This window comes from Callithrix jacchus, chromosome 15, assembly GCF_049354715.1.
Source record: "Callithrix jacchus isolate 240 chromosome 15, calJac240_pri, whole genome shotgun sequence".
Taxonomy (NCBI): Eukaryota; Metazoa; Chordata; class Mammalia; order Primates; family Cebidae; genus Callithrix; species Callithrix jacchus.
The window spans coordinates 56256834-56278846 of record NC_133516.1 but is presented as its reverse complement, the minus strand read 5'-3'; the positions used below and the strand labels follow the sequence as shown (position 1 = coordinate 56278846).

General features: G+C 36.1%; 1 protein-coding gene across 2 annotated transcripts in view; it reads left to right on the top strand.

Moving 5' to 3' along the window:
- CNTN3 (contactin 3) overlaps positions 1–22013 on the top strand; it is a 332442-nt gene that overhangs the window by 89972 nt on the left and 220457 nt on the right. For both annotated transcript variants that reach the window (XM_035276115.3, XM_054245874.2), the window contains one exon: positions 19180–19306. In XM_035276115.3, coding sequence (XP_035132006.1) covers positions 19180–19306 — 127 coding nt within the window. The remainder of the gene's footprint in view (positions 1–19179; positions 19307–22013) is intronic.

Here is a 22013-nt window from a genome sequence, read left to right as displayed (position 1 = left end):
TCATCCTGTTCTATGTCATGCAAATGTGAATGATTTCTGTGCTAGTCTTCCCTTAATAGTGATCAAGGAATGCTTTGAAAGCAAAATAAACTTTTCAAGTTCTTCCTGAAATGACCGAGGAGTATTTTTCATTTGGTTCTAATAGCACCACTTTTATAATCGCTTTGAAAATGTTCAAGAATACCTGTAGACTGCATTAGTACAGTTTGAGACTAACTGTACATTAGTCTCAAAACATATTTGGACCTTTGTGAGTTTGTGGTGTTGGATGTGGCACTTCGAGTAAGCAGTTGTCATAAAGTCAAATGGCTGTCATTTCTTCTGTGGTATTTGTACACAGTATAAGATGATTTGATAGCATTGATACCAGTGGAATGGAGATGTCACTGATCCCTGCTTATAAATCTTGACCTCCTCCATGTTTTTACAGATAAACTTACTTACATTATCCCCTCTATTGCAGTAGCCTAAATCTTGAATTGCTTTTCATTTATACCATTTAAATCTTGACAGTTTATCTGAGTATGCTTGTGAGAATCACTAAAAGATGCAAACATTGTTGGTATATTTTGTTCTTATAAGCTTGATCATTGATATCTCCACATGTTGGATATTTTTTAAGCTTCATGGTGACTAAAAAGATAGGTAGGGAACTCAAAAAATATATATTGCAAGTGCTATTAAAGTTCAACAAATATGTAAGGTTAAATACAACCCAAAATTTTATTTAACTTTTAAAATAGTCATCTCAAAAGTGTCGATCAGTTAACTGATTCCTGCAAACAAAGTGCTCATTCAAATGAATTGAATTGACTGTTGCCTAAGTGGTAAGCTGTCTTAAAGTACTCATCGCATAAAAGTGTTTTTAAATATCCCTGAGAAGGAAGTCTGTTGAAAGCAAAAGAATGGAAGCTGGTATGTTCACAGAGGATGGGTATCATCACAGGAGATCAAGATAGGGAGGTGTTTGCCTAGTCACAGCAACCAAGGAGATGGTTAAATGAAGTATGGAGAGTTAAATGAAAGGAGACAGGCTGGAACCCAGGGTGAAGTGGGAGAGCTTACAAAAGATTGATCAGAGATATGGAAGGATCTCCAGTGCAGCAGGATATCGGAAATTGAGGAAGCAGTTCAGGAAAAGGGAAAGGTGGAAGAAGAGGATATCTAAGGAAAAGCCACTAAGGCTTGTGAACAGGAAGCTGTGAATTACTGGAATTTAGAACTTTAAGGAAGACATATTTGGTAAGGAATGAAGAAAACATTGAGGTGCATGATACTTTCATAAAACTCAATTATACTTACTTACATATATGTATGTGTACAGTTGAGCCTAGCACAATATGGGTGTTAGTGTTACTGAACTGCTTTCCTCATGCAGTAAAGCCAAACATCTACACCAAGACTTTGCAGTCGAAGAAAGAAGAGTGTTTATTTGCAGTCAGCCAAGCAAGGAGGATCAGGGAGCTCACATTTAAGACCTGACCTCCTCAGTGGCTTATAAACAAGGGTTTTTAAAGGTAGTGATAAATTTCAGAAAATCAGAAGTAACATGTCAAATCATAAATCAGAACATAAAGATTATACATTGGTTTGGCCTAAAATGGTGGGTATCTTGAAGTAAGAAGAGATGGAGGTTATAGGTCCCTCTTCTAGGTAGATTCTGGCTCTCTGATTTGAATTAGGTTAAGGAAATGAAGCTTTGTCTAAAAACTTGGAGTCAGCAGAAAGGAGTGTTAAGGTTAGGCCTGTGGGCATGACTTCCTCTGGGGCCTTCAGGAAGAAAATTTAGAACAAGGAACTGTGGTCAGGGTTCAGTTATTATTTCTCCCTTATCTGAGGTCTATATGCCAGAGAGTCGATTTGGAAAAGGTCTGTGTTACTGGAAAACAGCTCAGGAACATATATTAATTGTTATCTTTAGTTTCGATAGGAGCCAGACATCTTGTGACTCCAACTACCTTGGCTATTGTTTTAAGCTATTAGTATGTTCTTACTTACCAAGTTGCTCATTTACTTCTCAGGGCTAGCTCAGTGCCTGGAATTTCCCTTGAAGGAACTCAAGATTTTTCTTTACTTCTCTGCTTGGGAAGGCCAACCAGGTCCCCGAGAAGGATCTGCCCCATCTCAATAGGTGTGCTGACTCCCACCCTATAGTAGGAAAATCTGTGTATAACTTTAACTCCCCAAAAACTTAACTACTATACCTATAGCCCACTGTTAACCTGAAGCCTTACCAATAAAATAGTTGATTAACACATGTTTTGTATGTCATATGTATTATATTCTGTATTCTTGTAAGTAAGCTAGGAAATGAGACAATGTTATTAAGAAAATCATAAGAAAGAGAAAATGTAGTTACTATTTATTAAGTGGGGGTGGAACATCATTAAGGTCTTCATCCTCATCATCTTTACGTTGAATAGACTGGGGAGTAGGAGGAAGAAGATGAGTTGCTCTTGCTCTCTCAGGGGTGGTAGAGGCAAAAGTAAATCCATGTATATGTGGACTTGTGCAGTTCAAAGCTGTGGAGTTCAAAACTGTGGAGTTCAGAGATCAACTGTATTTACATGCATATCTGTGTGTATTTCAGGCCTGCCCATGTTGTAGATGACACAGTGGGGTCTAGAACATTCCAGGTATTTGTTCAAAGTCACATAGCTTGTTATTAACTCAGTAGGGATTTTTCTAGACTACCTGAATTTTCGTCTAGGGGGCTTTCAGCTGCACTAAGCCTTTTTTCAGTATGGGGTGTTGTACCTTCTTTTACAGGAAATAACCAAGTGGTCTCTCCTTGGTGGTGGGTAAGAGAGAGTACTGATACTTCTCAGTGACTGGGAGACAGATGTGCATTTGCACAAAAACCTAGGGGTTTAGTAGGAGGAGTTGAGGAGAGTTGTGTTTTGAAAATATTTCCGAAGATTTTCAACTTCTAATTGTTCTCAAGGTGAAAAGCATTAAGTGAATGGTCAAACACTGAACTTACCCAGGAAGGTTGGGATGGTGAAAGGAAAATGACTGCTTCTAGATAGAGTTTCTTCTAAGTCAAAAAACTTGAAGGTTTGTTGAAATCAACTGGCTAGGAATTTCCTTGGCATGCCAATTGGCTTAGTGGATCAGAATTCCATTCACAGATGGAATTTCGTTCATAGATGGAAATGCACACAAATGTGTATTTCCTTTATACTATGTGTGTGCCATCTTGCCAATAATGATATGAGTTTGATGGTATGAAAATGCTCACTAGTGTGTAAAGAGGCCATTTCCTCATGATTATCAGTTGCCAGTCATTGTCTTGAAGCTTACATACAAGTAATGACCACCATCGCTTGACCATCTTCAAAGGCAGGCACTGTGTGAGGTATTTTACATGTATTTTTCTGTAATTCTCATTTCAACTGTACAGTGTCTAGCTCACACATATTTTCTGTGTTCTGTTTCCTCTGAGTTTTAAAAATTTTCTTTTTGCTTGATATAACATTTATGCCCTATGGAGTGAAAAATCCTGTGGGGTATCCCTTGAGGGTCCCTTCCTCTGTTAATTAGGGCACCCTTCCAATGTTCATTCTTTTCAAACTTCTCACATACCCCAACTCCTTCCCCACATTCAGAAATTCAATGCTTGAACATAAGGAAATATTCATAAGGAGCATTTCTGCATTCTGATTACTTTTGAGGCAAAATTATAACTCAAAAAAATAGTCACATATTTCAGTTTGAGAAGTGGCGGAGCCCCCTGCTCTTCTTTTGTTAGCCCTAAGTTGCTGTGTGTCTCTTCTTTTCCCACAGATAGGAATGTAAATACAATTTATTTTCACTTCTCTGCATTTTACTCCCTTTGAATATCAACCAGTACTAAGTTTGAGACAATGCATAGTGACAGAACTCTGTGGTTATAAATCTAACACTGGGTGCTATTTTAAATAGAGATATTTTACATTTAAAATTATTTTGTGAGAACTATATACAGTAGAGAAAACTGAAGTTATGTATGCATCCCTACATAAATAAGCATCTGGTTGTGTAATTGGATAAAACTATGAGAGAAGTTAGATTCATTTTATCTTTTATGGTATGATTCTCATCATTTTAAAGCAGTGTCACATTATTAAACAACTTTTAGAAGTTGTTTGTCAACTATGGTAATGAAAAGGAGAGCCCAGATATTTTGCTAAGGTGGCTGATTGTATGATTGCCAGTTTTTTCATTTGGCCTAATACCAACTAATAATGGCTACAAAGAGCATAGTATTCATTTCTTCGGAGAGTGTACAGTGAAAATGGCAAATGACTTCTAGAAATGGAGAGATTGTTAGAATTCATTTCTCTATTGGTAGATAAATATATAAATGAAAATTATTCAACATCCTTTTTATTGATTGATTTCTTGGCCTGTCAAATTGTTGACAATTAATGGAGAATAGTATAACTGCCATTGTGTTACAAATTCAGTTCTCCAATTTTGTATCATTGTGATCCCACTGTGCACATGTAATTTCAAGTTAGATGGTTAAGACTGAAATATTAGTGATTACAACATCTTTCTTCAACATTCTTAGTTTTGAAAAAATAACTTTTTATTAAATATTAAACACGATTTCAGTCATACTAAATGGTCAATATTTATCACTTGAAAAGAAAAAAAACAACCAACCTGATGTTGGCAACAACAACAACAACAAAAAGTCAAAAAAATTCTATACCCATAGAATTCTATCCCCTTAGGTCTATAACCCTAGCTGGCCGTTAGACCTACCCGTGTGTTTCGAACTTCTGCCTGGCAAGTAAGGAAGTAAATTTTTATCTTGGCATTTGACTTATTACTTCTCTTTATACCATCTGGGTTTACTTTGTTTATAGGACTAGAGATGACAAAAGTAATATTCCCACCTGTCACTTTAATATGAGACAGTTTATTTCTTTTAACTACAAGGACAGTTCAAAACTTTTTGCACGGGCATCAGTTAATGGTAAGTGCCCTTCTGAGACAATTTCTTTTTAGGAAGCTGCTCTTTTTTTTTTGGACTGCTTACAGAGTCATTGAAGACTCAGTCCTTATTTGTGGAAGAACTTGAGGGGTAGTCATGGTGGTGTGAAATGGTGTGTTAACACATGAAACCACATTTCTGGAACCTTGTGACTCTTCAGTTTCTTTACCTCGATAGCTTTCTAGTGTCTCCTGACCTGAGACAGTGGAACATGTAGGCTGCCATTTTCAATGGCTCTGGTTAGTCACTTGCAGTTTATTCCAAGCATGTGTACATTATTTGCTCCTCCAATGTGGTGAAAGCTGCTGTTGGCTGAACTTAAGGTATCAGATGACTCTGAGATCAGTTGCTGCCATTTTGACATTGATTGGTGTCACTTGTAGACATGGAAGCACTGGTACGATTAAAGTTTTAGTCCAAGAGCACATGAAGCCTGGGAATAGTCTTGTCCTTTTTTACTTTGTTCTGTCTTGTTCTGAAAACGTTTTTGATGTACAGGGTGGTCTGAATATGTTACCCAGTAAATAAAGGCAGATGGAAACATTTGTGTGTTTTTATGTAAGCCTGAAGCTTTTGAAGCAAAACTCCTAGATTTTGTCTCCAAATAAGTTTTGGATTATTAAATTTTATTAGAGGATGTTAAAATACTGCCTTGCATGACTTCTTCACTCTATAGCAAAATAGAACTTTTCATTCTTATCCTATGAGTGTGTGTGAGTGAGTATCTGCACCCTTAGAAGGGATATTTAAGCTCAGACATATGTACAAAAAGATAGAGGAGTGATATTAAGTAGAGCATAATTGTGTAGATAATTATGAAGCACTGACTATTGAACAGTATACTGTGTGGGTTTTTGAGTGAACATCTATCTTTTCTTTAAGGAATAATTTTACTGCAGCATATGCAGGGCCACAAATGACATGTTTTTTTGTTTTTTGTTGTTGTTGTTGTTCTTGATTTTCTTAATTATGCTGCCAAGCAAATGAAATATTCAGTGCTATGGCCATTATTTCTCTTATGGGAGAAGAGAAAGTAAACATTCTGCTAACAACAGTACAAAAGAATCTAATGCTTTTTTTCCGGCATCATGGGGTTTTTGAAGGTTCTTTTCTGCTTATTTTGTTGAGTTTCCCATGATATTACTTTGGCGAGTAATTATTTGGAGAAAGGGTAGAAAGTAAATACTTGCTGGAGAGTTGTCTCTCAATGGAAACTGATCCAGTGGGCATCATACTGATTCCTCCTTCCCCCCTCTTTTTTGAAGTTACTACCTTCCACAGATTAATAGAGACCTTTTGTTTCAGACTTAATACTTGCCTTTATTTGCTCAAACCAGATAACTGAACACAGGTACCAGTATTCACTACTACCATGAAGATAAGGACAATTCCATCCTATTTTTCAGGCCATGTATATGGGAGGCTTTAATGAATGAAATCATTTATTAGACTGCCTTCCTATAAATTACTATTCCTCAGTCAGAGATATTTTAAAGTTTGATGCAACAATAAGTAAAAAATATGTAACAATAACACCAAATAACATTTATTGCATTGCCACTGCTGCAATGAAACAATACTGCTATCCTTGCATCAAAAATCCTATGTTACAGATATCATTCCCACATAACAGTAGAGAATTCAGTGGCTCAGAGAGCTTAAATGACTTGCCTAGAGCTAAATGGAATATTAGTGGGAAAAAAAATCATGTCGATTGTTGTCCAAAGTCACTGTTCCTCTCAGTAAACATGCTCCTTCCTAAATCTGGGGTCAGCAGAATTTTTCATAACATGTGCTAGGTAGTAAATATTGTCAGCTTTGTGAGCCATGTAGTCTCTAGTCATAACTACTCAATTCTGCCCTTGCAGTGTGTAAAGCAGCTATAGACAATATATAAACAAATCAGTGTGGCTCTTTCCAATAACATTTTATTTATAGACATTAAAATTTCAAATTTTATATAATTTTCACATTATAAAATGTTATTTTTGTTCGTTTCTTTGTTTTTAGAGACCAGGATCTCGCTTCGTCACCCAAGCTGGAGTGTAGTGATAAGATCATAGCTCATTGTAACTGTGAACCCCTGGGTCTGGCAATTCTCTGGCCTCAGCCTTCCACATAGCAGGGACTGCAGGCACACCACCACACCAGGCTAATTTATATATTTATCTTACTTTTTGTAGAGATGTGTTGAATTGAAACTGATAAAGTGGGATTATGCCTTGAAGGGTAAAGAAAAAAAATATGCCAGGAGGAAGAATGACATGAATCAATCCATGATATGTTATTTGGTAATCAAAATCATTTTGCAAGTAATTATACATGAATTTCTTGCTGAAAACCATGGATGTCTTACTCCCTGTAGGGTTGTAGTCTATGAATTTGGAATTGTGCTCTATCTATATGGCATTGCTGAGTTGAAGATTGCTAGACCGTTGATTTTTTGTTTGTAAGAAGGTGAAATTTGACTTTATGACTAAATCTCTGAATTTTTAAAAAAATGAAGCCATTTAATTAAAAGGTAGTGTTTTTCTCCCCCTGAAGTTCTTTAATCCAAATTTAAGAAGTATACAAAATAGGTCTGGCCCAAAAGGCACTAACATGTAGCTCTGCAAACCCAAATTCCTAGTACCTATGATAGGTCCTATACATATCATATGATTGTAGAATTTCTGATTTGCAAAAACTTGAAAAAACAAACTAGCTCAGGTCCTATCTGATAAGCAGACCCAAAGCTCAAATTGAGATGAAGAGAATGAGATGTGGAGTATGTACAGGCAGCCAGCAGGTGACTGATTTGAATCCTAATTTTGGAAGATTTAGACTAAAGCAAGAATTCCTTATTGATTATTTGTTAACCAAATTCATAGTTTGCAAAAGTATTTCTCATGGATTTGTGGATGTTTTGTAAAAATATTTATTCCATGGGAATAGTAAGACTTGTGCAAATGCTGACCCTTCTTGAAGGCAACTTTAACCACAGTAAACATTCTTAGAGATCTGAGTAGTGAAACACCAAGCAGAACTCAGCATTTTTATTTCATTTTGTTTTAATTTCTCAGGCAGCTGTTACTTTCAAATAAGTCATTAAAAGGCAGAAATGGAACTTTAGTTTAGCACTCCAAAGTTTGCAAAAGATTGCTATGGGGTGTTATTGCCGTTGAAAGTGCTATTTTTGTATATATTTTTGTGAAGCTACTCCTGTCTTACACCCATATTGATGGTACTCAGAAGGGAATGCGCGGGGTATAGGTGACCAAGAATCTGCAAACTGCCTGGCAGGTAACTGCCTAATGACAGTAGATGCCTCTGTAAGGACACAGTCAGGGTGTTTCATTAAGAATCATAGACACAGTCATCAAATTCCCTTCTGCTATATGTTAATATTTTTGTATAATGAATTATTTTACAGTTGGATGCATACATTGCAGTTGGAGATAAGTGTATCTGATTAGGGTTGTGTCAGGAAATCCGAAGTCTTTGTGTGATCAACTATACCATTTTGTAAATCAAAACCGTCTGCAATGATGCATAAGTACACACACCTGCAGACCCAGGGAGATTTCCAGTCAAATGCTAATTTACTAAGTTTTCATAACACACACACACACACACACACACACACCCCTGAAAAATATATATATATATATATATATATATATATATATATATAACAGGCATGCTAAGAGGTTAGAAGAAGTATGTGTTAAATATGGTCACTATCTTCTGAAAGTATAAAGCCCAGGGATGAGGATGATAAGAGTGAAAACAAGTAAATGTAATATATTTTAGGATAATGATATTGGGTTGAGTAAAATGCACAAACATTTTTCTAGGAATTTAGAATGAGGAAGGATTACTACAAAGGAGATAATGAAGAAGGATGGATGAAAGAATTGAGAGTAGAGTTTCTGCAGACTTTCTTACACAATTTGGTGACTTCTCACACATACTACCAAATGCTTCTTCCAAAACGGTGCTAACAAAAATGTGTAGAGAGATTTCTGTCTAACTCATCCTCCAGCCTTGAGGATTACTTATCTATAATCTGTCCATTATTAAGGAAAACAGTAAGAATTAAAAGGAGGCTGGGCAAGGTGGCTCATGCCAGTAATCCCAGAACTTTGGGAGGCCAAGGTGGGTGGATCACCTGAGGTCAGGAGGTCAAGACTAGCCTGGCCAACATGGTGAAACCCTGTCTCTACTAAAACTACAAAACTTAGCTGGGATAGTGGTGTGTGCCTGAAATCCCAGCTACTTGGGAGGCTGAGGCAGGAGAGTCCCTTGAATTCAGGAGGCAAAGGTTGCACCACTGCACTCCAGCCTGAGCCACAAAGCAAAACTCCATCTCAAAAAAAAGAGTTAAAAGGAGCACTACTTTTTTATTTCGAGTGCTTAATATTCACTTAGAATTAGGTGATTTAGCAAATGCAATGTATGTAATACTGGGCCTACCATTCTATGTCTATTTTCTCTTCATAAGTTGGCATTTGAGAATGCCCATGTGTTTATTAACAAAATATATATATATAAAATGAAGAGGGATTTTGTTCTATGCTGTATAGCACTAAGAAACAATGCTTTTCAAAACAAAATAAAATGTGTTTTTATTTGCCAACATTATAGGTAGTACACAGTGTTTCTCTTCTCCTCCCTAAGGCTATAGAGGTAGCAGTTCAGCCCATTTGGGGAAGGCTCTCTTGTCTTCACTATATCTTGGGTCCAGTGATACTCTTTCAATTTTTAAGGTGGTTGTATTTTTTCTTACATTGCCAATGTTGGTTTTATTCCTAAGAAAAGGAAATGAAAGAAATACCTTGCCGTTGTCACCCATTCCCTCCTAAAATAATCTGGGATACTGGTGGCAGGAGAGAAGGCTTCTAGACCAAAACTTATCAAATTGGGGATAAGAAACCATTGATGTTATAATGATATTAACACAGTAGTAGTTTATGTCTAGCATTTTAAAAAGTAGGATAAAGCATATCGGATGGAATAGCATAAAGTAGAATAGAATAGCATATAAAGGAAAAAAGTAACAGTCCAGCATGCAGTAAGGATTAGTATTATTTGAAGAAATCTTTTTATCAGTTGTATGTTTACTTTGTCAGTTGTATGTTTATCAATTGTATGCTTACTCTGTCTACAATTAATTATGATGATAATTACATTTTTAATTATGAATCAATTAAAAATGAATTTGACAGATGTAAGCCTAGGCAACTCTAAGACATATCCACCTCTCCTCACATTGTAGTTCCAGTGCATTTTGAGGAAGGTTGTTGTAATAGTCCATTTTCATATTGCAATTAGAACTGCCAGAGACTGGGCAATTTGACAAGGGAAAAGGTTTAATTGACTCACAGTTCAGCATGCCTGGGGAGGCCTCAGGAAACTTACAGTCATGGCCGAAGGCAAAGAGGACCTTCGCAAGGTGTCAGGAAGGAGAAGAGCTGAGCAAACGGGGAAGAGTCCCTTATAAAACCATCAGATCTCGCAAGAACTCACTCACTATCACTAGAATAGCATGAGGGAAACTGCTCCCATAATTTAGTTACCTCAAAACATTGGGGATTATGGGGATTACAAATTAAGATGAGCTTTGGGTGGGGACACAAAGCCTACCCATATCAGTTGTCCTTACTGTTCTGCTTCCTTACACCTCCATATCTACCCACAACCCAGCTTAATCATCCCTGTAGTCTGGAAATTTAAAATCAGGAACCTCGCTTAAGAAAAGAAATAGGGAGAGAGAAGTAGATGGTGTTTTATACACTCAGACATTAACAAACTCAATGGTGGCTTCTGCTTACTAAGTTAGGGGCAGGAAGAGATCATGGTGTTTTCTACTTTTTGAGATTACAGCTATAAAATACTACAAAATACAATCGCTAGATAGTATTAGTTCTTTTTGTTGTTGTTGTTGTTAGAGATGGTGTCTCACTCTGTTGCCCAGGCTGAACTGCAGTTGTGTGATTATGGCTCACTGCAGTTACAAACTCCTGGGCCCAAGTGATTCTCTTATCTTAGCCTCTCGAGTAGCTGGGACTATAGGCATGTACCACCACGCCCTGCTAATTTTTATTTATTTATAGAGATGGAGTCTTTCTATGTTACCCAGGCTTGTCTCAAACTCTTGGCTTCAAGTGATCCTCCTGCCTTGGCCTCCCACAGTGCTGTGATTGTAGGTGCGAGCCACCACACCAGGCCAAGTATTAGTTCTTAATAGCTTCTCTATTACAACTCATTTACAAAAGGAACTCTTTATTGGATAACTATTTGTCATAGAAACAATGACCTTACACTAGAGTTTGATACGAAATATTCTTTCTAAGACACATAAAGGGAATTGTGTCTGGGCGTAACAGGCCTTGATCCAAACTCTTTGGTAAAGAATAGAAACTGTTAGAAATAATGGGTTCCGTAATAGAATTGAAATCATCTTTACTCAAACCTTTGAAAGTGATGTGTTAAAGAAATATTATAAAAAGAGTTGATTAATGTACCTCTTTTCATATGACAGGTGAGTACCTTGTGAATATGCACATTTTAAAAATGTACAGTCAAAGTATAATCGGAAGAGGGAATGTAAGTGTTCTTTTGTTTCAGATAAATGGACCATGGATTGTGTTATCCTGGTGTATTGTACACATTACATATTGCTTCCAACAATAGCATTCTAACTTTTTTTTTAATCATGTGGAGTTGCTATTAAGCTGTCTAGCTAGAAAGGTATAATTATGGTCTGAGAATATGGAAGGATGTCATGGAGGTTCAAAAACATTAAAGCTCACACATTCATAAAAAGACAATAGCATGAATTTAAGCACAGAAAGCTGTGAAGTATTATGAAAACATTTTAATCTCCAAAGACTCTAACACATCTCCTCCCACCCTGTTTTTCTGCCAAAAACATTATGTCCTGCACTACAACTATAAATTAGTTAACCATTTCATTCAACTGCAAAGAACATTTCCACACGTAAAAATATAGCCATTGGATTTAAAAAGTATCAACATAAAACATTGGGTACTTTTAAAAGTACTCTCAAGTCCTCTTCTCTTACTGAATTATATTACAGATTATTATTAATCAGTCCAGTGAAATAGATAATACCTTTCATCAAAATCTGTGATTAGTTTACTAAAGCAAAGTGCCAAAATCAAGATACTTAACCTCAAACACAAAACGTTTGTACCTGTATTTTGATATGTGTGGGCATTTTTGTGTTACCTTAAGCAGGTTGCAATCAGAGAATTCATGCAAGTCTTGGTAGAAATCTGCATGCTTTGAAAGGGCTCTGCCATTCCAGGGAGCAGTATTGTTTTACTCGAACATTTATTTCTAGGCCCTGTGAAGCTTAACCAGTCCCTGTCAGTTCCAATTCCCTAATTATTGAATGCCACTTCCCATGCAATTTCTTTATTTCTGTTTATGAATAAAACTGGAAATAAAGATAGAGAAAAATAATGAGTGAACTATTAATGTCTCAATTTAAAGGGTTTTCATCACTTTTATTGGTGTTATTTTGCTCTCATAGTCCAGGTGCCTGCTATACTCCAGCACTTTTAACTCAATTGCTAGCTAACATTTCCAGATGTGGAAAAAAAGACACATTAGTTATTCCTAATAAGTATTTTATTTTCCTGTCTCATCTGAAGTGTGCTATATTACCTTTTCCTTTTTTTTTCTAGAGCATTGGTTACAGTATAGCTTTTAGCTGCAGGTGACAAAATGCATTAGAGGTTTATTTTTCCAGTATATGGTGTTTGGAATTATGTGGTTCATGTTGGCTCAGGAACCGGCTCTGGGTTGCCTTTTCTGACATACTCTGTGTGTGTGTGTGTGTGTGTGTGTGTGTGTATTTATGCACATATATAAATATGTATTTTATACACACACATACAAAGACAAGTGTAGTGTTCCCCATCATGGTGTCCAGTTGGTCACAGTAGTTCCCAGCATTCTTTTCTCATGTGCAAGTTTCGGCATCAAAAAGGAATGAAAGCAATGTCAGCATTTTATTCACTTCAAAAAAAAAAAATCAGAGTAGAGACTTATTCCTAGAAGCTCTTAGCAGGTTAACCCCTTGTTAAAGGTTGAATTGTGCTGCTAACCCACCTCTACCCCCAATTCACAAGTTGAAGTCTTAAACTTCAGTACCCTATTATTTGAAAATAGGGTCATTGCTAATGTCATTCATTAAGAGGGGGTTTTTAGAGTGGGCCCTCATCCATTATGACTTGTGTCCTTATCTAAAAGGGGAAATTTGGACACAGAGACACACATAAAGAAAAGATGATATGAAGAGAGATACAGGGAGAAAACAGCCATCTACAGAGAGGCCCGGAACAGATCCTTCTCTCTCAACCCTCAGAAGAAATCAACCCTGCTAACACCTTGATATAGACTTTCAGCCCCCAGAACTGTGAGACAATAAATTCTGTTTTGGAAGCCACCCAGTTTGTGGTGCTTCATTATGGCAACCCTAAAAAATGAATACGCCCTCTTGGGCTATTACTGGTCTCATAAGCCAGTCTCCCCTGGCTTCCCCTGGCTACCCCGCTTCCCAGCCAAGAATAACAAAGCATTCTGGAAAGCTAGTATCTCTGGAGCTTTCACTCTCCACAGTGAAAGGCAGACTCTAAGGGCTGGGAAGAAGGGCAGGCGATAGCTGTTTTGAGTGGACTACCAGCAGAATCAGTCATGGCATTTTTTGCATGTGGCACATGTTTGGCATTCAGATATTTGTTAAGGAAATGAAATATTCTAAGATTGAATACTTTTTCTTCCTCTGACATTGGAAGCATATAAATGGAATTTTATTTTGGTCTTGTTTCTTTGGCATTTTCCAGCTTTAAACCACAATTGCCAAAATAGAAGATATCCCATTTCTAAAAAAAGTTTCCATCTTTTAAAAGTTTTTTTTTCTGTAGAATAGTTTAGCCTAGAATATAGATTTTATTTCATTGGCAGCATATGATTTTAGTTTCTTTGACCCAGGCTAGAGCTCATTCTGTTTAGGTTTGATGCCTTGGAAGTACATGGAATATTCCTTTCTAGATCCATGTCCTCTTAAATTTTGCCTTTAATTGCATTGCCTACCCTTACACCCTATTGTGATTTACCCTCTGTGTTTTGAAATGCACTGCTGGATTTGTTTTCCATGTAGATATGACATAAATCATTAAGGAAAAATAGGATATGCTTTCCTTTTCCCTAGGAATTTCGGATGCTATCATTGTCTTTTAGGAAGTTCATTTCTTTTAGTAAAGTAATGCAACTTGCCCAGAATCCCTTGTCTATTTTTCTTTGTCAGTCTTCATAAAAATTGTATAGAGTATGATCATTAGAATTGATCAGCTGTGGTTTGATCTTTTACATGACATTACCTTAGGAGCTCATAAAGCTTGTACTTACATTCGAAGGCAGTTATTCCTTGTTGCCTGTAGGTGCTTTGAGGGAAAAATAACACCTTAGGATTGGATTTTGGGACTTATTAGTCCTGTTTGGAAATGTGATATGCCCTTTATTTTAGGTTGTACACTTAAAATGGAGCTTTGGAGCCAGGCTAGCATATCAAAAAAATGCCCCTGTCACAAAAAGTAAAGTTTAGCATCAATCTGAATGCTATATTGAATCCATTAGTTAGGCAAGTGGCCCCCTTCTGTTTTCAGACAGGGTGCTTTTTACTGGTTATGAATAGCTGCGTGAATATTCAAGGTTCTGTCTTTTTGAGGATCAAAATTTGTTTTGAAGAAAGTGTTGGATAATTTCTTTTAGATTAGCAAAGACTTCAGAATCTATTCCTTTTAAGTTTATATTGCTGGCAAGAGACTAGAGCATGAAACCCTACCATTTCTCATCACCTGTTTTCGTTCCCGTGAAGCAAGATTGAGTGGCCTTGTCTCCTTTCTAAGTATGAAGCATGCACTGACCTGTCATGTTTGATTATTATTTTGTACTTACTTTTTAAGAGGCATTGGAGGCTCCCAAATGGCTGCTGATGCGCTGAAAGCCTTTAGGAACCTTAAATTTCAGCGATGGCAGATCATATATGTGCCTCATAGGCTGTTAACTCCAGTGCCATCAGGAAGTGCTGATGTTGAAAAAGCATGCTTTTGGTTATTTTTCACCTCTGACCGTATTGAGAATAGTGTGGCTTCATGGAAAGGGAAACAAACCAAGAATGTGAGGACTGGGGTTGATTTCAGTCTTTCACCAAGAACTGTGTTATTATCGTCAGGTCATTTCACCTGTCTGTGCCTCACTTCTGAGGAGATCAAACCATGTGCAAGGTGAGAAGAGGAGCTCTGAAATTAAAATCGTAGCTTTATCAATCACTAGCTGTAAAATAGTATCTGCCTCATATAGAGTTATTATGAGGATTGTTTCATCTCACTCATTCAAAAGACAGATATTGAATGTCTATCATGTTCTAAAAGCTGAGGATTCAGCAATGAATTAGATACAAATAACAAACACATACATAAATATGTGTAGTGTTTATATAGGGAAATCTCTTGAGGTTGTGAAATGTGCTTTGATGTCTGTGGCTGGTGGAAATGAAGGTGTGCAATGACTTTAGATGGGGGAAATGTGGATGGTCACATTAAAACTGAGAAGGAGACATGCTAAATTCTGAATGACAAAAAAAACAGAACACAAGAAGAACAAGTGTGTGAGTCCAGAAGTGACACAAAGCTCAGCAGGTCTGAGAAGCAGGAACAAGAACAGTGTGGCTAGACCTCAGAGAGCAGGAGCAGGGGTCAGGTTAGCTTGACATAGATAAGCAAAGGATGTAAATAGCTGCTTTGCCTACCTGGCACGTGGTTCGTGGTGCATATTTCAATAAATGTTAGCACATTAGCAGTTATCCTTCTCTCAAAAGGACTCAGAAGAAAATGCTTCTAGTAATTTAATGTTTTTATTTATTTATATTATTATTATTATACTTTAACTTCTGGGATGCATGGGTAGAGCATGCTGGTTTGTTACATAGGTATACATGTGCCATGGTGATTTGCTTCATCGATCCCCCTGTCATCTGCTCTAGGTAGTTCTAATGTTATCCCCCGCCAATCCCCCACGCCATGCTATTCCTCCCCTAATTCCCCCAACCCCTGAAAGGCCCCAGTGTGTGATGTTCCCCTTCCTGTGTCCGTGTGTTCTCATTGTTCAACAACCACTTATGAGTGAGAACATGCAGCGTTTGGTTTTCTGTTCTTGTGTCAATTTGCTGAGAATGATGGTTTCCAGCTTTATCCATGTCCCCGCAAAGGACATGAATTTAAATTTAATAGTGGCCTCTGGAGAACACATGTAGCATCGCTTGGGACATGATTTTTATTAGATGATGAGGAGATGGGCATTTTAGTTTTTACTATGACTACTTGGAGGAAATTTTTTGAACACCTCTCTTTGCCTTTTTTGTTTAAACCACTGCTTTCTTATCTCTACTAATTTTTCTTGTTTTGGTTTATCTCCCCAAAGTTCCTGTTATTTCCAAATTTATACCATTATGTTAATGCATTACTGCTTTCAAACTCTACATACATCAGAATTTGTCAGAAAAATGATGCTATCCCATCAGATAAATAATGAAATATATGCTATCAGAAGTAAATCAGAAGCTATTACACTAGAAAAATGTTAGGAAATGTTCACTATATTTACAAGTATGTCTGAAGAGACATCAGAAGTATTTTCAACTTTATAGGACAATAAATTTAATTAATAGAACAGACTGTCATTTTGTTTTTTCTTATTTCTATTTGGTGAATTGGTTGAGGGGCAAAAATGAAGAAATTAGCAATATTGCTTCTTTCAAATTAGAGATCTTAGTAGCAATTTTACAATTAATTTCTTCTGGAAAACTCTTTCCTAAAAAGAGTTTTCCTTTGGCATTTTCCCCTGATAGATAAAAGTAATGATCAGGTAAAGATCAGGGACTAAGGGGGATAACAAGCTGCTGTCTTAAAGGATGGTGGGGATTAGTGAGGGCTAATTGTTTGGTGGTGGTGTAGTGCAAAGGTGCCCCAAATCAGCTGAGCTGTGAGCTTGCCCTGACTTCTGATAGTAACTTTGAATTCAAGAAGTTTTCAAATTTTCCTTAGTTTTGATAATTTGCTAAAAGGACTTACATTGTTGAAAGCTGTGATACTCACAGTTAATGTTATTTACAGGGAAGGGATCCATACTAAAATGAGCCAGAGAAAGACACACATAGGGCAGAGTCTGGAAGGTTTCAAATGCACAGATTTCGTTGTCCACAGGACATCTGACCCTCCTGGTACTGATGTATGACAGTACTCAAGGAGTATATCAGCGAACCAGGGGAGCTCACTGAGCCTCAGTGTCTAGAGTTTTTATTGAGAACTTATTATGTAGGCATGACTAACCCATTGCACATGTGGTTGAGCTCAGTCTCCACATCATCTGATACCCCGTGACCCAAGTCCCTCACCCTTAATCACATGGGTTAGTCTGTCTGATGTGGCCAGTTTCTAACCTAAGACTATTGGGTGTGGCTGGCCTCACCCTAAGATTTAGTGTGGCCAGCCCCCACCCTAAACAAAGACATTTCAATCAGCCCTGGCATAGATTACCCCCTAGAAGCTGAGGGCAAAGATCATACCTAGAGCAAGGCCAAATTTATTACATAAAGGGCAAGAGAGTATCCCTGCATGGACTGTGGAATCCATTATTCTAGAGTGTGTGTTTTACATTCTGCAATGCTATGTGAACTTGCTCATGACAACTAACCACCCTTAGGTTCAGCATTTGTCTTCTGTTGGGAATAATTATGGCTTTACCTCATGGAATATTCTGAGGATTAATGAACAGATTTGGACACATAGAATTTTCTTTTGAATTTCAGCTTTAGCAGCTGCTATTTTTATCATTTCAATGATTTTTTTTTTGAGGTGGAGTTTCGCTCTTGTTACCCAGGCTGGAGTGCAATGGCGATCTCGGCTCACCGCAACCTCCGCCTCCTGGGTTCAGGCTATTCTCCTGCCTCAGCCTCCCGAGTAGCTGGGATTACAGGCACACGCCACCATGCCCAGCTACTTTTTGTATTTTTAGTAGAAACAGGGTTTCACCATGTTGACCAGGATGGTCTCGATATGTTGACCTCGTGATCCACCCGCCTCGGCCTCCCAAAGTGCTGGGATTACAGGCGTGAGCCACTGTGCCCGGCCTCATTTCAATGATTTTAATCATATTGTTACCATTTTACTGTTGTTACAGTTATGGTAAATATTTTTATTAATGTTAACTGCTACTTGAATTAGACAAAATATCAGTTCATTGTTTTAGGGACTTTTTTTGCTGCTTTTTGGTCTCATCTTCTTTGTCTGACTATTCATGGACTCTTTGTCTCTTAGTCTGTTTATTTATTCTCTGAGTTAATAGAAACTCCTCTACAATTTTGCTGAGCATTCCAAGCAAGATAGGAAAGTAAAGAGCTTTTTATTTTCTGTGCGAATTTGTTTGTTTTCAGAAATGCTATTGCAATGATTGTACTTCAGTCACATAAGCATTAAGTGATGGCGTTATCTCGTTCTATTTTAAACTCATAGTACGAGAGAGATTTGTTCTTTTGTCTGTATGTGGAAATTCTCCTCAGAGCATGTTCAAGCTCTCTTCGCCAAAGTAGAAATATCTTTGAAAAGACAATTTGTTCAGTGCTGTATCCTTCTCTTTAATTTGTTAGCAATAAAATGGACATCCCACCAAATATTGAGTGTTTTAAATTCCAAATGGCAATATAACATTGTGAAGCTTAAGGTTTGCGTGCCAAGCAGATTTTCTGAAGTACTCAGGTGTTCAATTAGTTTCAAATTCACCTTTAGTTTGGCAAAGAGGCTATGACGAAAAAACTTGGTGTAATAATTTATTCGCAATCTACACTTAGGTATAGTTTATTGTTATAAAAAGTAATTACTGCAGTATGAAGTGATATGGCAATATTTTTCATACCAACATTAGTTCTCATAGAGGTGTTACTATGCCGCTGAGTGGTTTAATTGATTCCCTTTAACAAAACAATGCCCACAGAGCATTTTACTTTATAGACAAATGGAGCATTACTGGATTTTTACTAGTTGCTTGTTTTCTTCAATACTGGAATGTAACTTTTTATAATACCTTTTACTGATTATTATTTTTTGAATGTCTCCCACCCATATAGGTGAGCTTCTCCTACAAGGCCCTGTGTTTATCAAAGAACCCAGCAACAGCATTTTCCCTGTGGGTTCAGAAGATAAAAAAATAACTTTAAATTGTGAAGCAAGAGGCAATCCATCACCTCATTACAGGTACAGTGAAAAGTTTGAAAATTCTAATAAAAACAAACACACGTATATGGTGACTGTGAATTTTTTTGCTTCAATATATTTATGCCATCAGTAAGAAAAAAATTAATGAAGGTGTAGTTGTATGATATATTTAAGTTTCAGTATATGAACATTTAATATATATATATAGCATATATTTGATTTGTTATTGATCTTGGTAGAATCCCATAAACAAGTAATGTCTTTTCATTGATTTATATTGCAATTGAATTTATAAACTTGGATTTACATGTGCTTGTCAAGAACACATTTATTGTGGGGATGAAATCAAGTGTATTTTAAATTTAATTTGAAGTTGTAGTTAAAAAAATACTTCCGTGTCCCACTTTTGTTCATTTAGCATTTTACTGTATATGTGCTTGCAGGTTCGATGTATGGAAAAATAAAACATATTTTTACCAAAGTCATTTTAATGATTCTTGAAGAGAGAATATATTTCATTTATTAGATGTATATCAAGTTAAAGTCTATATTTTTAATATTATATAAACAATTCCTCTTTGCTGAAAAGTTTCAAACATCATGTAAACGTATAAGAAAAAAAGAAAAAAAATCTATACTCCCACCACCTTAAGTTAAAATTATTGATATTTTGGGGATGATAGTGGATTATTTGGATTAGATGAGTATTTATATTATTAAATAACCTAGGATAACCATTTTTACTCTTGGGGTGCTTGGGAGACCCACTTTCATGAAGAGATAAATTATTTATAAATTACATGCTGCATTCTTATAAGTGGTTGCAAGAAATTACTCAAGACACCTTTAAAACAACATGCTCTTTCATGCAATGTGAGCATCGACTACAAAAACTCTATTCACACTATTAGTTTGCTTTATAAACCTTTTCTATAATCTGTAGAACAAGCAAACTTCAGTCAGTATTAATACAATTTTAAATGTTTAGAGGTGTAATTTAGATCTTACTGAACATCTGTTTTTCTCTTAAACTATGTAGATAATCGAAGTCAATAGGCATTGGTAAATTGGGTCAGGATTGGGGTAGAAGGTGGTCTTTTGTATTTTTGCTTCTGGAAGTAATCAAGATCAGTCTCTTTCAATAATATTTAACAAAGTAGTTTTTGAGGTCCTCTTGTATACTTCAACAAAATAAACATTATAATTCCAGGTTACTGGTTAGAATAAGCAAAGGTGAGAAAAAGTTTTCTTCTGCCTCTACCTTTTTCTATAAAAATAGGAAAATTATTAAATAGAATTATTTAAAAAGCCAGAAACTATTTTATGAACCAGTTCCTTTAATCAGACATAAACATATGTAACATCTGGAAATATGTTCTTCTTTTGGGGAGAGCTGAACAGATCAGCTTAATAAGATATTATCCTGGAATTTTTTTTTTCCAGCATTTTTGTAAGGCATTCTAACACCTTTTAAATGCCTCTGTTTGTTTCTCCCTGAAATGAAAGATTATTCTCACAGATATAGTTGCAAATAAGATAAAGCAGCCATGTGAATGACTCATGTGTGGGCTGTTTTTCTGTTGTCAGTAAAGTTGAATTTCCTGACGTTTATCTTACGAATAATTTGCTGATAAATGTGTTCAGCTGAAAAATTGTCAAGATATAAGATTTAGTCATATAGGAATGTATTTCTAAATGAATAGATTAATTATGTTTGTATAGTTTTGTCTATACAATATAATAGCGAAGTGTCTTGAGCTTAGATATTCAAAATAACCTTGTATAGTAATTATGTTTTTATATACTAGGTATCTGTTGAAATGCCATGGAGTCTGTATTTAAAGATATTGGTAACTTATAAAACGTCGATATTAAAGATATTGGTAACATATAAAATGTCGATAAAGAAGTCTTACTGTTTTTATAATGATTCTTGTTTTATTTTACATCCTGGGATATCATCCTGGCATTTACATGTTGCAATTTAAACAAAATCTGTAACTGAGACTAGGAGATGTGTGATTTGGGTTGATGTATTAGTTTTAGGTTTGATAAATGAAGAAATTTAACATGTTTGGTTTTGTTTGACGGTTTTGGTTGGTAGCCAAATACAGCAGATACTTTTATTATAACTTTAAAGATGTTCTAAAGTTAAGATTTCTAACCAGTATAAGATTTCACTTAAGCTAAAGGTTTATGACCACTAGAAATTGAGACCTAGAAAAGCACAAGGGAAGCTCTTTTCACTCTAAGAAATATCAGACTTTGTTTTAACCAGAAACAACCTTTTGTTATTCATGTCATCTGAGAAAGAAATAGAATGTGCCACTGCAGTAAACGGAGTTTGGAATAATGTGGGTTGTAATGACAAATTTATCTTTTTAGATGACCCCTTTATTTTTGGCCTTTTTTCCCCCTACCTTTTAACTTGAATATTCAACTAGGTAATATTTTATATTATGCTTTAAAATGATCCAGAATAAAATATGCTTGCTTATTCTTAATTTTCATTGTCTTTCAAAAATCACAAATAAATACCATCAATATATAATGATATTGAGGACATAAAAAGGAAGAATATGGTGATTGTTTTACTTGAAGTCAGAGAAAGGATTTTTTTAAACATATATAATGATAAATATAAGCAGATAGATAGAGAGGCAGCCAAGGAGGAATATTAAGGAGTCATGTGAAACCACTTGTTAAAAGCAATGCAAACATGTTTCTGAAAATTCAGAATAAAGTT